This window comes from Gavia stellata, chromosome 7, assembly GCF_030936135.1.
Source record: "Gavia stellata isolate bGavSte3 chromosome 7, bGavSte3.hap2, whole genome shotgun sequence".
NCBI classification, from domain to species: Eukaryota; Metazoa; Chordata; class Aves; order Gaviiformes; family Gaviidae; genus Gavia; species Gavia stellata.
Window position 1 is genome coordinate 42,556,578 of NC_082600.1, and position 18,394 is coordinate 42,574,971.

Here is an 18,394-nt window from a genome sequence, read left to right on the forward strand (position 1 = left end):
TATTGAGACCATCAGCATTAGCACGTCAGTGGAACAAAACACTATTAGTGCCACCAATACTGCGCATCCAGAGATGCAGATCAATCACTGGAAGAACAACCTTTCCGTGGCCAATCTGTGCTCTATACCAAATGCCAAAGCAGGGTTCAAGCATGAACTAGGAACATTTGTTCATAAGAACACAGAAAAATTATAATATGTGGATTCCATGCCCCAGAGAAGAATCAAACAGCTAAAAGTTTAAACACTTTAGTTAATGCTTCAAAATAACACTCACAACCATTTGAAATGCTTGTACCAACGTCAAACAGCTCTCCCCACCTCTGTGCTCCAAATTGTTCAATGACTGCAGCTCTTTGCTAGTTTTTTTGTCCTTCGGTATGTGCGACTACTAAAGAACAAGCATGCTGCTATACAACTCCAGGAGCCATGCCCCTGCCTCAGCGCAAGACAAGACAAGCTTTTGGTGCTTTTTGGTGCTACCAGCTCATGGGGAGACTGAGACTTGAGACCTAGGGGTGGAGGGCTATCCCTGAATCCCAGGAAAATCAAAGAATTCCCACTTCCCACAGCTCACTGGGGAAAAATCCACCCTGCTGTAAGATGGAAATGCCTGTTCACAGCTTTGCCTTGATGCACCTTCTCTCACCTTGGAGGTTTTGCTGTCATCCAGGTACCAGAACTTGATGTGTCGATTTCCAGCAGTGACAAAGTAACTGCAGTCCTCCGAGAATGACACTGCTGTCACTTTACTTGAGACTTTGTTGGCTGCCACTACAATGTTTTTCTGGAAAAATAATTGTTTAGATAGCTTAATTCTTTGCTCAGAAGCAAAGAAAACTCATTTCCATTACAGGCACGTATCCAGTACAAATCCTGCAGCAGGGAAAAGATGAGGCTCAAACTGTTCTGCATCCATCCCTCCATACAATCTCCCCAGCATTAGCTGGGAGCATTGATTTGGCAGATAGTACAATTCACATTTACATTCAATCCCACTTCCACATTGACTGGGATCTAGAACAAATCAGCAGACACTAGTGCCTGCAGGAACTTGCTGTCTGAGCCATGACAAACATGTTGGTTTCTCAATCACCAGGAGCTCAGAGTAAACCCATTTCCCTTTCTAAACAGCAAAAGCATACGTAGGCCAACACAAGGAGAAGCATTCCCAGCCTCCAGGCAGCAATGAGGACAAGGCACTCAAGATGAGGAATAGGTATTTTCCCCAGGGAAAACAGTACTGGTTCCTCCATAAATTCTCCCTTCTGTTTAAAGACATGACGCTTTATCGAAAGACCCAAAACACAAAAAGACCATGCCTGTATTGGAAGGGAGAAAGCAAAATCTGCTACAGCTCAAATGTGCACCTTGAAACATCAAAGAGTTCGGGAAAGGAGGAAGAACACAGCAGGGACAGAAAAAAGGAACGGACACTGCCCAAGCAGAACGATCAGATGGCAGGAGCTCCCTATCCACAATACCAGCACTCAGTTGTCCTCCCCCTGCCTTTCCCCAGGGATTGATAGAAGTGAGAATAAAGAGTTTTCACCTCTGCCTGTGGTGGGTTTTCAACCACGCAGCACGTGGTTGACAACAGTGCACCACTTTTTACTCTCACTGTTTCCTTTACTCTTCCTTTTAGGGACTTGGTTGCTTGCAGTCTTCCCAACACAATGCCCTCAGCACACAAACCACGTCACTCCAAGGGTCCCATCGGACTGCGTGCTGACACAACTGAAGAAACCGGCAATAGAAGAGTCTAGGCTGCTGCACCGTCACCACCAAGGAGCCCCCAACCCAGAATGGGGGAAAAGCAAGGAGGACTGCCATTAACATAACTTCTTTCAAGACAGCGCACAGACAAAGGCCTAGGGCCCTCGCAGACCTCAACATCTGGATCGTTGCTTTGGCCTCTGTTTAGGGAAGCAAGGGAACCCCACAGACAACAGGGGTTTTCTTTTCCATCACAGTCAAATGACTGACCAAGTCTCCCAGCCAGGAAAAACAGGGAAACCGAAGCAGCAGCACAGTGGATAGAAGAAGGGTTGTGGTTAAAAGTGCAGGAAAGTGCTTCAGGAGATCTGTTTTCACATCTTGGTCTCTTGCTCTTTACTTTGGTCAGGTAAAGTCTCTCTAGTTTTGGTACACAGCTTGCAAAATAGAGGCTAGCTGGACCTCCCCAGAGTCACAGTCCAGAGCGTATGCTTAGAGCATGTGTTCTTCAGCACAGAAGGGTGAGATAACCCTTACCTCACAGGCTCTCATGCACATAATTATAAAAAGGATCACAGTGAACAGAAAAACCTGCATAACCAAGGGAAAACAAAGCTACTTGTACTCAGACCCACACACGCCATGCATTATGACCATCTCCAAGTCACTACTTTCATTTGTATAACTAGAAAGAACCAAAAGGCTGAGCACTTGATTTTCAACACTGACAAACACACTTAGGTTTTATCGCTACAGAGTTCAGCTTCACAAAAAAAGAGCAAGGTCAAACTTCAGCTCACGCAGGAGAGAACTAACAAACAGAGCTTAAATTACAACACAGGAAATGTGGTGAAGAGCATAACATACTAAATGAGCACAGACTTACAAGCTGCATCATGTGAGATTTAACAGATACATTGAAGTTTTTTTTAAATCGCATCTCTTTTAGAGAGAGTTACAGCACCTGAAGAGGTAGCAGTAGCTGAATAAGTGCTTAGCATTTATTAACACAGAAGGCTCCAAGCCTACTGACAATAAATGTTTCTTTTTTAAATATACAAACAGCACACATTTAAATGTTTTCTAGAGGGTAAGACATGGGTTTTGTTTCCACAGAGTGCTGCCCCAATCCAGTGGCAGACAGAGTGACCTCCATCAGCATTCACCCACTGTGCTTTCTCTGTGTTCCATTTCTCAGTCATCAAGGATGGGATTAAAGTATTCACAAACCCTGACACAACAAAAACAAAACAAGCCAAAAGCATCCACTACACCACAAAAGAAATCCCTGGCTGATGAGAGTTTCCTTCCTCAACCTCATAAATTAGGTTTTAATAAGCCTCTAAAAAAGCACAAGACTTTGACAAGGTTTCAAAGTCCAGGCTTTTCTGACTGGACAGCAAGATGTCACACGTCTCCAAGTATAGAGAATATCCCTTCACTGAAGTGACTTAGACCTTCCCTAAGGGACCATAGCGCTCTCTCATGTCCAAACTTGTCTCTGTCTATGAATGTCAAAAAACAAACAACAACAACAGAATAATAATTAAAAAAAAAAGCAGAAAGCAAGATGGAACTGAAACAGTTTACAGACAGACTCTTTTTAATTTAGCAAAACCCTGTGGTCCACCCAACCTCCTGGTGAACTTACCTTCCACGACCACACGTTGACAATCATGTCATGCTGGTACCCCACTGAAACAATGTACTTGGAGCTGGGGGAGAAGGCCACGCAGGCCACGCCATACTTGTGCTCCTGGAGCTCAGCCACCTGGGTTCGCTCGGCCACATCCCATACCCGAACTGCTGGCATGTGTCCGCTCTGGAGGGGACAAGAGCAGACACAGAACAGGAAATAAAACCCCCGAGGTCAGTTCTGACAGATTGAAGTACGCAAATATGTGGGGGCTTGGAAAAAGATGTCTAGGTGGTGCATTCACAATAGGGTTAGAGGTTAGACCTCAGTTCCTTCGACTCTTTAAATCCCACGTTAAGACTGAGAACCTAAGGAGTATATGCATTTCAATAGGTGTCTGAAAGAATTAATATGAGCTCCCCCGCTTTAATCCTTTTCTTACGCTACTCACAAAACAGCCAGAGACTAGAACAATACTTTTGATGCACATCCCTGATCTTTGCAATGGGAACTCACAGCCAGCTCATGAAAAGGATTATAATAGATCATATCTCTGGACTCAGTGAACCAAAAGGCCCTCACATCCTCTGCTCCTTACACAGCGTGGACATCCGAGATCTGAAGCCAGGTCATGCCATACAAAAACATGACATGACTGTTGTGATAACTATCACACATCATTTGAGGGAGCCCTCTGGGAGACTAGCAGCATCATTTCTGTCGCAAAGGTAACACACGGATGCATGCTGCCTGAAAGAGTATGGGCAGGGTAGTGTCAAAGAAAAAGATGTTGAGGGAACAGAGCCTCTGGTTTTATGCTTGTTCTCCAGAGAAACAGAAGGTCATCAACTTCAGAAATGCCAATTTAGCCAGCACTTTCTGCCAGACAATTCTATTCTTGTGTTTAATTGTTTGTTATTAAACCAAAAATAAAACAAGGTGCACAAGATGAGCTGAAATGCTGGACAAAAATGTGCCTGATGGGCAAATCCTACTCAAGAGGCTGCTCATGATTTCACACTGAAGTCTGTCAAAACAGTAGCTTGCAAGATAACATATCCATGGCAACATGGCAAAATGGTACCTTTTCTGATCAGTTTTAAATAAGTCATTTGATTGTGTGGGAGAGGCAAGTCTGATCACAAGGAGAAGTCAAAGCTTTAAAAACTCAGAATTGTGCATGTTTTAATTGTTTTCTTCCAAAGCTTTGCCAAGCAACTGCTTGTGGCCTGGAAAAACACTGTGGTCAGATTTTGCTGCAGTTGTTACAGTTCTCCCTCCTGCAAGGCAGAGCTCAGGTCTCAAGGTGGCTGGCAAGATGTTACAATGAGCTGAATCAGCTGCTCTTCAAAGCAACTACTGTACTTAAACACATACATACATACGTGTGTATATACATACACATATATATTTCCCAGCATCTTAGCATACACCCCAAGACCTTAACAAATTGAATTTGTATTTCACCATTTAAGAAATGCTCACCAAAAGTGAGCTCTGTGTGATCCCCATGGATGAGGAATCTATGCCTCTATGGGGAGAAAGAAAAAATAAAAATAGAATAAAGTAAAAAAAGAAAAAACAGAAAGAAAGAAGAAATCAATTTTCTTTTGGATTTGAAATATGTAAAAGACATTTAATATGTACGGCCAAGGACTAACCTCCATGCTCTCCTCCCTGAAAAGCCAGCCATGCAGAAAACTAAAGTGATACTAGGCAGAATTAGCATGAGGTTGCTAAAAGGGAGCTTGACAAGGTGAACTCGGAAAGCATTTCCCTATGCGACCACCCACAAGACAGAGGTTGAACTACGACGAGGCTGCTGACACCGGCAGGGGACACTGCTACACCAAGTAATAACTCAAGTGTCAGACACGTGGGAGGATACTGAAAAGAGAAATGGTCTTATAACAGGGCAAGAGGAGACATGTTTTGCAACAAGGCAAAAAAAAAAGCTTTCAAGTATAACTGGAAAGGCGCTTTTTTTTTTGTTAAATCTGAACTTGCCATTTACCCCAATGAAGTTTCAAACTGAAACATTTGAGTTGTCAGTAAGAAAAATACCCATTTCATTTTTCACCACTTTTTCTATCCCACGTGAGAAGAATAGAGCACCAGAGATTTAAGAAAAAAAAAAGGCGGCACCAGAATCATCAGAACTGAACACCAGGGAGAAAAAAAATATGTATTATAATTTTAATAGAAAGGGGGTTTCATTACATTACGACTTCTAGAGTGTAAGGAGGCATTAAAACAAATTACAGCTATAAAACCTCATGCTTTCACTAAAAAGTTAACAACAACAATCTCTGATGGAAAATTTGTGCTTACTTTTTCTGTGTCAAGGTAGCTTTCATCACAAAACACTGGTGTTTCTGTCCTTGGCCTGATCCACACAGGATTCATGCCCAGCTTGGGAGCCACCCAGTGACATGACAGCTGCCGTTATGGTGGCAGCACCAGGGACCTCTGGAGTGAACAGCCTCTGTCTTGACAGCTCTGACACAGGGCTGTGACATACTTCTCTGTGGCTGAGGCTCAGGAGGGGACCTGTTTCACACATGCTCCCTCTCCATGTCTTACAGAGGCACAGAGACTAGTGGTAAATTACCATTAATCACACACAAGAGCAAACTGAGCCCAACCATACGGGGGACAGTCAGCATTTTCTGTGGATTCCTAACATCCAGCAATTCCAAGCTCATGACACACAGCCCATGTCTTGAACTTTTAACGCAGAACAGACACGCACTGCACTCATCCTTATTCTCCCCCTCGGGCATGTTTGGAAAGAGGAAGCAGTTGTCACCCCCAGCCAAACATACAATGCCAAACCACAGGCACCAACATCTTCTGTCACTGTTCCTAAAGCTCCATTCCACATGCACTTTTCACTTTTTCCATGACACTGTTACCGGCTTCAGTTACTTCCTGAAATCCTAAAAGGACAATGCTAAACTCAGACCAAGATTAAGGACCATCCAAGTACTCTTCATTGATGCTAGAGCAGAGCCACGTTGTGTGTCCTTCCACTCATTTTCACTCTACCTTCAGCCCACAGATGCCACCCCAGGAGATCCATCCCCCAAGCTGATGAGAGACAACATGCTGAAGAACTGCCAGCAGGACCACCCAGAGCCACCCATAACCCAGTAGGTCCACCCAGAGATGCCACACTGAAATACATTTGTCTGTGTCAAGGCAGCTCCCTGGCTTGCTTCTTCTAACACCCACTCTGCCCTGCTTCAAAATGCAATGGACAAGGTATGCCCTCTTTCCTCTCACACTTACCTCTCCTGTAACCAAATATTTTCCATCTGGAGAGAAAGCAAGTGCTGTAATTGTTTTCCTAAAACAGAGAAAATGACACTGAGAAACATTTCCAACATGTGATTTCATTTCAATACGTCATGACTGGGGAGTAGGTTGGGACAAACTGGAAAGAGGCTAAAATCACACATAATAGCCTGACAAAATGGTTTTGCTTTACCAGAGGTCTAAAACTTGCCATAGGGATTCCCTGCTGCCCAAGTCTCAAGCAGCGTGCCTACAGCACCAGAAAAGCTCCAAAGTCAAGGTTCATCCTTGTGCCTTTGTTCCAGATGCAGGACCATGTCCCAGTCCTGGCTTCAATGATGAAGTCATAGTTTTAGGTGGAGAAAAAAAGAAGTCAGATACCATGGAGTTCTAGTAAGATCTCCTCCATGTCATGCCTGTTAGCAGTTCCTCATGGGACCACAACGTTTATGAGGTGGTACCTTGTCAGCAATAGCACCTCACATTAGAAGGAGCTGGAGTCAAACTGGCAGGCAGCCTCTCCCCAAGGCAGCTCTTCACGAGGGGATTTACCCTGGAGCAACAGCAGCTCCTGCACTTCACTCAAGCCATAAAAACCTTGAATTCACCTCCCACAGAAAGCAAGCCCAGCTTAAAGCTTCACTCACCTGGAACTGTTTAGAATATGGTGTTGCTTATTTTTTCTAGGGTTGAACAGCACAACAACACACCTAGATGGAGGAAACAGAAGAACAAGAAGAGTTGACATGACCATGTGTATAAAGAAAACCAAAGAGCTATCCTTGCTGGCAGAACAGCAGCAAAAGCAGCCCCAAAAAGCTGTTTCATCCCCTAATCTCATAGACTGAGCTGGGGTTAACCAGAAACCACAAAGAAAAAGCACAGCCCAGAGGGAAATCACAAGGCCCTCCCATGTTGAGGAGTACCATGTGCTAGTACCATAAATAATTACCTTTCTAGCATCTGGGAGCCCTGAGTCTCTGATTGTTCAAGCTGGACAGAAAGGTTAACCATGAAAGTTTGTGCAACAGATCTAATGGATTATGTCCCCTGCCATAAAAGTGACCCTATGTACTGGGCACCAAACCAGCATGTCTAGAACAGAGTAAGAAGGTCAAGAAGAACGAAAGAGGGGATCTTTCAGAAAAGCTCTCGGCGGGGAAGAAGGGGAGGTAGAGGGGCTAAATTTCTGTGCCTGGCCATAACACTAGACAGGACAGAAACTTCTGAGTATAGCACAAGAAGTGGCTGGCCAGTTGAGAAGTGAGACATATGACGCCAAAAACTATTGACCCAAGGGACGTATCTGAATAAACAACTTGCTCAGGGGCCTTACAGAAATCTCTCAGCAAGATGAACTGCAAAAGCAAGCAGTAGTAACCTCCTGGTAAGTAACATAATCACCTCCATTGGGAGCAAAACAGTCACTGACTTTGAGGGGAAGGAAGGAAGGAGAAGCAGCCCCATTTCCCCACTGATCTTGTCCATAGCACATTGCCTTGGTGCCTCAGCACACCACAACAAGCCTGGGGCAGTTCCGGGTACTGGAGCCTTTCCTTCTCTCCACGAACACCCTACACACACAATAGCATTTGTCTCATAGCAGAGAGCAGTAGCCACCGGTAACAGAAAATGCACAGCCCTTACTGCCCCCTCCCAAAAGAGTAACTGTTAAGTGAATAAAAGGAAGGGAAAACTGGCCTCAGGTAGAACAGCAATTGCTCTAATGACCTTGTGCCCTATCTCTCACTTCACCTCTAAAACAGAAATTGTGATCTTCGCCTGTCCCTCTACTAGTACACACTGCCAGTGCTCGGAGAGTCCCGGCTCCTCCTTTGCTGCAGTGCCAGGGGAGCACTGCGGGATGCCTCTGCTCCACTGCCAGCAGCCCTGGCCGCCCTGGGGACTTCGCTCACGTCACCATCATGCTGGGGCTCGCCTGCAATGCATGCCAGGCTGCAGATGTCAGGGGGAGAAATGGGAGGACAGAGAAGTAGAGGCGTTGGCCTGAAGCAGCCAAGCAGAGAGGCAAAAGCTGAGGCATCACAGAAACCCATTGCAGCAGCTCACCTACAGATCTCACCAACATTTCAACACAGGCAGTACACACTCACGTGCAGGGCTTTAGCCAGGACTAAACATACCTTGGTGCCGTGCTGCCCAGGACAAAGCCGTGTGTCCTTCCAGGCCCCTCTCCGCACCCCCAGCAGCAGGCAGGGCTAGCAGTGCTGCAGGCATGGCTCTGGCGTGGCAGGGACCTAGGATGTCTCTGGCACCTCCTCACCTAGCACCGGGCAGCTGACCCCTCCCTTGATCTGACCCGGCTACCCTGCCAGAAGTACTGTAAATTTTGAACCGGAAAAAAGAGCAGAAGGGAGGGCTGACTCACCAAGACCTTGAGCTCACAGTCCTTGGCTGAAGCTGTCAGGCTCCATTAACATTGCTAGCTCAAAGTAGACACCATCAGAGGGTACCAAAGCTTTAACCTTCAAAGCACCAACTACTCACAAGATAGCACCCCCTCATTAGACCACTCCTCTCCACCCATGCCATGCCACCTACTCTTCTCCACCCACACCCTACCCAAAAGGCCAAGGCAATAAAGGCACCAAACTTTCTTGATAGTTAAAACAGACAGACATGGTTAGAGAGGTAATCTTGTGGAAGAGCAGGGAAAGTGTAAATAAGCAGTTTGTTCAGACCAGGATTGATCCTTCTGTGCTTTTTACCCTGGGGAACCAATCTGGAGAGTTTCAAGTCAAAGCTATGCTATATATTTCTGAGGGATTAGTGTAAAGAAGCAGGTGGTTTGTGATCCATTAACAAGTCAGGGGAGGTTAAGCCTTGCAAATCACAAGATATGAAACAGGAAGTTAGCAGATGTGAAAATCTATCTAATCCCAAGTCTCTGGCTAATCAGAAAAGCAAAGCAAAATGCCATTATGGGGAGTTGGATAGGGTTAATGGACCAAAATCTTGCTGAGTTATGACAGGGATGAACTGTGCTCAAAATAAGCTTCAAAAAACCAGAAAGAATAAACGAAAGACACGAAATCCTGGCAAAGACTTTCCTATGCAGTTCTTAAAGTTACTGTTTTATTGTGAGGAACTCTGCAGAAAAACATGACTTCAGAGACGTGAACACAGTCTAAAAACACAGGAAAGATGCAACAAAACAAACCATGGTCTTCAAACCAGGCAAGAAAACAAACCACTTCCTAGAATAGTATAGTGAACCATGAAGACCCAGGGCTTTGCCATTATTAACTTACATGACAGAGCCTTTGGCCATCTACAATCATGAATTTTAGCTCAGTTGCACTGCTGAGCAGGCTGTCTGCCAGCAGGCTTCCTCCCCGCTTCCCAGCCCTCGGCCAAGTCCAGAGCCCACAGTGAAGGTAAGAGCCACCCAGCTCACACACCAGGGCGAATTGACAAACCGCTCCAAGAGCCACACGGCTTCTAGTGCCAGGGCAGCCATCATAAACATGGATATTTTAACTGTCTTGAGACACCCCTATGCTCAGTTCACTGAGTTTGACACATAATTAAAAAATTCTATCTGGAAGGGGCGAGGCAAAGAGGGAAGTAAATCACAGTATCTCCTTACTGGTCAGCAAGCATTGATTTATGCCATGAAAAGGTAATTTTAATTCATAGTCTCGGTGAAATAAGATTGCATGTGGTTATGCTGAGTTGGAAGCTAACAGCGAACATAACTTGCTAATTGGTTATGACCTTCTATACCAATAAAGTCATTTAGCCAGGATAAACTAGTCTTCTAAACTTGCTTTCTTAGATTAGCTGCTACCCAACAAAAGCTACCCCACTGCTATGCTGACGCATGCCGATTTTCCACCATCACTCTCCTGTCTGCCATACACAAGGGCAGTGAAGACTCCAGCCAACTCCAAGGACACGTTATCCAGCAGGATGGCAGGCCATAAACCGCAAATCTTACAGCAGCACACAGATACTGTTCTGGGAGTCAGGAGCACCCAACTTTGAAAACTGGCTCCCTCTCAAAATGCTTGGGAAGGTGTCTAGTCCACTCCACCCCAGAGAGCACACCTCCTCAACGAGCAGAAATTAACCATTTCTAGCACTTTAATGTCTTCTGAGTGTTCAGGGCGGCCTCAGTTGCCTGCTCAGACACGCACAGCTCAGCTCAGTGTGGCCCCAGAGCAGCTCCCTCCAGCCCAGGCAGGCAGCAAGTCATTCTTCAGCAGAGCCTGCAGTGGTTCCCCAAACAAGGTGGCTCAGAGCCTGTTAGGACTCTGGGTGTGCTGTTTTAGCAAAGGAAATTGGTCTAGCAAAATAAAGGGAATGGAGACATTGAATGGTCAGATCACTGACCCACCTACTCCATGTTGTCTCCAAGTCCAGTAAGGGTACCAAGCCCTCAGGAGACTCAAAGTATCAACTTCTTTCCGTTTATGCTGGCTTTAATCTTACAGCAGTTAAAATAATAAAAATAATTACCATGGAAAATTAATTGCATACAAGAGCATACACCCATCTATCCATCCTCCACCTTTGTCTGCTCCTTTATAAGGCTCCATTCAGCATTTTACAGCCAGAGGGATGGAAAGGATGCAAGGGAAGAAAGCACTGATGGTTTTGTTCCTAGCTTCCAATTGTGGATGTAGACCAAGCAAAGTACTGCAAACCTGCACTTCTATAATGGTCACATCACCTCTTCCACCTGCCCCACCCCTTTCCTAAACTGAAGCTTTCAAAACAAATTCAAGTTCTCAAGACACCTTTGTCTGAAGAGACCTTTTTAAATGCTAGTGCCAACATGCAAACTAAGACTAGCTCCAAAAGCACCTCACATGGGACCTACAGAGAGAAACACTGGCCCCGGCGCACACTAGCTGTTTAGAAGGTAAACATTGTTAGTACCCTTGTTTCAGCACAAACCCTACCTCCTCTGCATCTGCAGGCAGCACTTGATGACCACGGCACCTTTATAATCCAGAAGTATATTCTGATTTCCAAGACATTTATAGAAACTATTCACTGCTGTATGGATTACTGCCATACAAACCATCTATCAGACAGCTGAGATCAAGTGTCCTGTTTGCATGCTCGTTCCTGCAGAGGCCGTTGGCAATGGCATACATATTTAAAGGTATTACTTCTGGGTCTACGATGCCACCCCACAACCTTTAAGTACACCTTCCTGATGCAAGCAGCTTTTTAAAACAACTTGACTGTGGAATCTCTCCCAGTTCTCTTCTTTCTTGTGAGACATTCAGGTAACCTCAAACACAAGGGAAGGACAGAAATCAGCTCTCACAGCGATGTCAAAGATTTTTGCAGACAGTCTGAGCTCTCTCCATCAGGGAGCCCATTTGGGTCAGCCAACAAGAAAGCAGTGAAAGGTTCCTTGCAGAGCTTTGCAAACATCCATGATGGCACAGCCCTATCTTATACATGCACCACATATGCAGATAAATAGCTGGCGTTGTTTCAAAGGTGGGGGCAGTGACAGGAGTGTCAGAGCAGTTTCCATTGGCTCCAGCAAGAGAGAAAAAAAAAAATATAAAAAAGAAGCAATTTCCCTAAGCTAAATATAGGAGTAGGACTGGGGAGGAATCAGACGTCAGTATCACATTTACACGAAGTATCTGACTCACTAAATCAGCAGCAGTGGGTCACTCCATGCAGCTCTCCCCACCTTTACTTCTGCCTTTTCTCCTACTGGCTTCACTCCTGCTCTTCCCAAAATCCTCTTCTCATGGTTCTCCTGTTTCCCCGCACATCCCTCTAGTCTCAGCTGCCTTCCCCCAGCCACCTCCTTCCTCATGCTTCTTCAGCAAGCTAATAAAAAACAGATTTCTCCAGAAGTCAGTTTTCCTCTTTCCTTCCTCTGCAGGCCACACTCCCCTCCAGGGGGCCTGGGAAAATTAAAAGCCCATGATAGCATTCCTTTCCAAGTTATCCATCAACTCAGCGTTGCCCTATCTTGTGGGACACATGACTGGAGGCAGAGTTCATGGGTCAAGTCCTCCTCTCCTAAATGCATGCAGCCTATGCTATAAAGAGGATGCTGTATGGAAGAAAGAAAACTCCATTAAGACATCAAAACAAACATTGGCTTTCTTTTTTTCCCACAATATATTCCTTTCAGGCTGCTGCAAGAATAAATGAAAAGAGCGAACAGTCCCATCCCTTCAAAATCATTCCATTTCTCAATTGCTGGCCCATACTCGGCTCTCTACCCCCCCACACCCAAAGCTATTCAAATAAGAATGCAATAGCTTCCTACGCACTAAATGCATGAAAAAGAAAAAAAGACATTGATAAGAACAAAATCTTTTTTACACTGCACTGGTTGCCAAGGGAAGCTTGATCAGAGTGAAGCAGTGTCTACAAAAGCTGGTGTTAATTTTCTATGTGGCAACTCTTCCTGCCAAAAAGCTTCTTTAATTCACAGCCAGTACTGGGAGTGGGCTAACAACGATGAGAGAGGATGTGCACACTATGTAACTGAATAGGTATTTTCATGCAAGCTGTATTAATTAAATGCATGCTGAGAAGAAAGATGTATCTGTTGAGAGGTTAAGATTTGGGTGTCGCTGCCTGAGCGGAAAAGCCTTTGGAGCTCCCTGCACCAAACCATGACCAAGAAGATTGGAAAGGTGGGAGCCTGAGAGATGCAGCTAAATTGATGCTTCAGAAACCAGCACAGGCTAACAAAAAGCCACAAATACTGAACAAGAAACCCACTGTGAAAAAGAAAGCGAGCAATAGAGTGTCACTAGACTAGTAGCGTAGGAATTTCTGATTGCCAACCAGGGACACGGTTATTCTGTTTAAAAGGCTGTGTGGCACCCCAAGTCTGCAGGAGTGGGAGCTCAAACGCACCACAGAACAGATTCTGCTCCAAAAACCACAAGAAGAACGAGGCCAAACTAAAGTCCAGTATCTAGCCTCCAAAAGCCCAGGCCTAGGGAAGAACAGGGCAGATTTTAAGATACTTGTCCAGACTATTCTCCCAGCCCCAAGAAATTTGACATTCAGAGATGTCTTAAGCCAGTGGACACCCACAGACAAGAAGAGGGAGAGCAGCACTGTAAACTGAGTCTACAAGAAGGCACAGCAGAACCAACAAGAATGATTTGTAGGGATAATCCTCAAAGGGACAAGGGCAGCCTCTGCTCCCCCCACCATTTCAGCCTACTCAATTCACATCGCCCGTTGCATTGACTGATAGGGCAGACGTGTCCAGTACGAGGGAACAGAAGACAAAGGAGTCCAACAGCCTCTGTCTCTGCCCAGTGTCATTTGCTTTGTACAACCACAGGACAGTGCTCTGATTACTCTCCTCCGCTGAGGTAGGGTTAACACCAGTGACAGCTTGCTTCCCATTCAACCTTCAAGACAAACTCCTGCCATGCATGGCCAACAGCTTCCACCAGCAGCTCCCAACAGCCCCTTTACACCTGCCAGACTATATCTTTAAAACAACCAGCCGCGTCTCTGACCTCAAGCTGCAGATGGCAGAGAACAGATGCACAGATCTGAAAAGACACCCAAAACACTTTAAGAAGACTTTAAAAAACCCAACACAAAAATGGATGAAAAAATCCAATAAGGAGAAGAGATGGTGACTGTACACGGACCGATCTTGCATACACATAGACACCACTGAAGTTTCAGCTTTACCAGGAACCCAGAGTAGAAATTCTGCAGGAGTCCTCCTGCCTGCCTCCTACCAGAGCGAGGGTACTGCCTGCCCACAAGGACTGGCCACAGTGATTTCTGCTGGACCCAGCTGATCCTACTGCTACGTATCCTTGCCCCCCTGGAACTACCACACGTGGAAGACTCCATCTTAGCACGGAAACCTCCAATGCTAGGTTATTTCAAGGTCTCTTTTTAAGAGGGCCGAGCAGAAGAGGAGGAGGAGGAGGAGGAGTTTTAAAACCAGCAATCCTTCTGACACTGGGCAAACATAAGGCAGGGTGATGATTCAGGGAAACAAACTCAGACTCCACGCTTTGCACAAAATGGATGCAGGGACAAAAGACAGCCCGGGTCCTGTCTCCCGCTGGGTAAGTTGTACGCAACTCCCCAGCAGCCACACTGGAGCCAGTAGTGCCCTCAGGAGAGTGACAGCTTTTCACAGAGCTGCACAATAAGGAGGCACCTTTTCTGGGAGGCAAAGAGCTACGCCAGACATAGATTGTGAAAGACTTGGGCAAGAAGTGCATGTGGGGAAAGCAGAGGAGAAAAGGGCTCTAAGGAAAACCATGAAATTTAAGCCAGCTTACCAACTGGGAATCATTACAGTTGCAAGGAAGATGAAAATGATTCCAGTTAATTGTCATGGCTCACGGCTGCCTAGTCACCAGTGATTCAGCAGGAGCTTCACCTTCAAAACATCCCGATTGCCTTCAACACTCCAAAGCCAGGAAAGGACAAAAAACCTCATGGATGAGAAACCAGGGATAAAACCCTGCCCCAGCAGAACTGGGGACAGGCCATCTCCCCTGCCTTGCAGAATATCCCATCCCTCCTCCAGCCTGCAGCAAAGGTAGGTGGAACAACGAAGCCTCGCAAAACAGCAGCTGCACATACATGCGCTGAATTGCCTGTTGGTTTGAATGTCTGACAAGCTTCAAAGGACATAAGGCACTGATGACAAACGCATGTGCACACACATATATATAGGTATATATACAGACATATGCATACATATGGCTCATGGCTGACTATAACACATACACACATACAGAGTCCACATTTCTCCCTCCCTCTCTCCAAAACCACTCACCTCCCTAGGGGCAGGGAAGCAACGCCAGCAATACACCTACATGAAGCATTAAATCAACTAGGCTGGGAGTAGGAGTTGCAGAGCTGTGTTTTATTTCAGCCATCTTGGCAAACACCCACTGAACACTGCAAATGAGCAGCAGCCCCGGGGGCTAGAGCAATGGGCAGCTGATGATAGGAAGGCTGGAGGAATAAAAGGATCACTGAGACAGTTCATGACAAGAAAATCTGCTGATCAGTCAGACAGGAGAGACTAAGAAGCAGTAGAAAATGGAGCCCTGAGCAGAACCTGGCTGGTCCCAGATGCAGCCAAGAAGGATGAAACAAACAGCCAGCACATGGCTGAAAATCTGAAGAGCTTTGCATGAAGGCAAGGAATGCAACTTTTTCCAGGATGGATGCTACAGAATCACAGCATACTATGTTAATTCTTCAGAAAGGACTTGTCTCCATACGCTGAGGTCTCCTCCCAAAGTTACGGCTGTCACGGGCACATCAACAAGTAGAAGAGAACAACTCTCCGTCCTGACAGACTAGCCAAGACACCTGCTTTGGGGATCTCTTGCTCCCCAGTTGTGCTCCACCCCTCCGCTTGCTCTCAAGAGCCAGTCCCTCTTTGATCAGCATCTGGCTGACAGCCCCAGATTTGCCATTCTCAGCAACAGGCCATAAGCTTTCTACTGAGTCTGAAAGGCCTCCGGCTTCCTGGGCTTGCTCACTCTTAACTTTTCTTGACCTGCCTGTAGCTCTGTTTTACTTGGTTGAGCTGTGATAGCAATTTCTCTAACTGAACAGGTGTGTATGACTAATTTGTTTTACCTCTGTTTATCTTTGTGTGATACAACCATAGTTTTATATAAATAACAGTAACAAGCAGTTATTTTATGTAGACTGAGATATTTACAGCTAACACCAGGATGTAGTGGAGAGAAATGCAGGCATGGTATGATAGCAGATGCCTTGAGAAGTGGAGATGAGGGATGCAGTGCAGAGGAGTACAGGCATGGGATGATAAGAGATGAGGCACATGCTTGGCAGCAGAGACCCCTCGACTGTGAACAACTCACCCACGGTCCGTTAAAGAAATACAGACCTGGAGCTGGACAAAAGAGGTTTTAGGAGTAACAAAGAAATAATATCCCACGTGCATGAAAGACACCATACATAGTGAATTCAGAAGCATCGTGGAGCTGCAGACCAACTAAGAAAGAGAAAGGTGTGAAAGTGTGTTAGCAAACACACAAAAAATGACCCAGGTGGACCCTGGAGTGAGGAAGAATCCAGCAACATCCACATTATATTCCCCCCAGTGAAGGGCTACAAAGGCTAAATATTTACGGTGTTACCCTCCAACGACTGATTTTAAGATCCAAAGGAGCAACACAAGGGTGAACATAACACCAGGAAAAACACACAGAAACAAAGAAATGTGTTACAGTTTTAGTTGCATTATCACAATTATTGAGACCTTTCCTATATAGAAGTTTTCTAATGCATTATTATTCTTTCTTTTTCTGTCATAATTAGTGGTAGAGTAAAATGATTCTTGAATTAGAGCGTTAAGAATTCAGTTATACTAACAATAAATTCTTGCCTTTTTTATTTCTACACACACTCAGCCCATATACGTAAGGGGTACTTTCTCTTTACCCATGAACAACACCGAGTGTAACAAAACCCAAGGGGAGTGCCTCAGAGAAAAGAAAATGCACAAATCTAGGGGAAGAGGAAGCAATGAAAGACAAGCTGAAGAAAAAAAAAAAAAAGATATTTCAAAACCCCAGGCAAATAGCAGTTCAGAAGGAAGGGCGAGAAAGATAGAGAGAAGTGAAGTTTACAATAAAATTCCTGCAGAATAATCAAATCTGCCATCAAGCACTGAGCAAATTCAGCTCTCCAGCCCAAACAGTATAACGAGAGAAGATGGGAGCTCTCTCTGAAGGCACCCTCCTGGGAGCAAGCAGCTCCCTGCAGAGATTTGCGGATCCAGCTGGGCTTACATGGGAACATCTGGCTCTACACTTCAGGTCTGCACCGACTTCTCTGCAAGTGCAGCTCTCACCACACCACAAAGCCTCAAAAGCTGAGTAAGTGTCTTCCTTTAAAAATCAAGTCCCAAAGGAAAAACATATCCCACTTGCAAGCAATTGGCCAACACCTCCGTTTCCAGCAGCAAGCACAGCCAGAGTATTCCCTCATTGTGCCTGAGCAGCTTGGGAGCAGGGAGAAAGATCTATACATCAAACTAATAATCTGGAGCAGATGAACATGACAGCTCATGGCAGATGCCTCAGGGCTTTAATTGTTTTACCATGAGCAAGCAGTGTAGCCAATATTAAAGTGGCATCAATCAAAGAGGCAAAACAAAAAGTAATACGATTTAACTCTCTCCCCCCTTCTCATCTAATTAACCTTCAGAAAGAAGCAGACTGAGGCAGGTCTGTCTCCCAGCCCCCTCCCCACCACCATCTCCCTGGGGAGGATGGCCACACAGAGGGGATAAGGTGCTGGGCAGCCCCTCCGGTGCCCATCGACCCAGCGTTGATCTCTGCTGCGTTCCAGAGCAGATGGCAAAAGCCCCCACCGCGGCAGGGAAACTGGAGCAGGTTTTCCCCTTGAATGCTTCGGTAAGCATAATCCCCGCCGTATCTCTGTAAGAGTGTCAGAGACAAAAAAAAAACCAAGCCCACTTCTTTGAAAGCATGGAGTTAAAGAATCACCCGCTCCAAATGGTCAGCTGTTTTCGGCTCCTGTAGGCATGGCACAGCTCACAGCTGCCTCGGGCAGCAGGCTGCCAGGGCCAGCAAAAAGGCAATAAAGCCTCCTGCCAGCCCTGCCTATTCGGAGCCCTACGAGGTCAGGCTGGCGGGTGCTGAAAGAAGGGGCAGGGGGGAGCCTGCTTCTCCCCCCAGCTGCTGTCGGTGCCACAACCCACGGGAAGCCTGCCATGGCTCCTGGGCC

General features: G+C 45.8%; 1 protein-coding gene across 2 annotated transcripts in view; it reads right to left on the reverse strand.

Moving 5' to 3' along the window:
• Positions 1-18,394, reverse strand: part of MAPKBP1 (mitogen-activated protein kinase binding protein 1) — a 101,668-nt gene that overhangs the window by 41,843 nt on the left and 41,431 nt on the right. For both annotated transcript variants that reach the window (XM_059819888.1, XM_059819887.1), the window contains exons 3-6: positions 7,297-7,359; positions 6,644-6,701; positions 3,368-3,538; positions 650-787 (exon numbers count right to left, since the gene is read on the reverse strand). In XM_059819888.1, coding sequence (XP_059675871.1) covers positions 650-787; positions 3,368-3,538; positions 6,644-6,701; positions 7,297-7,359 — 430 coding nt within the window. The remainder of the gene's footprint in view (positions 1-649; positions 788-3,367; positions 3,539-6,643; positions 6,702-7,296; positions 7,360-18,394) is intronic.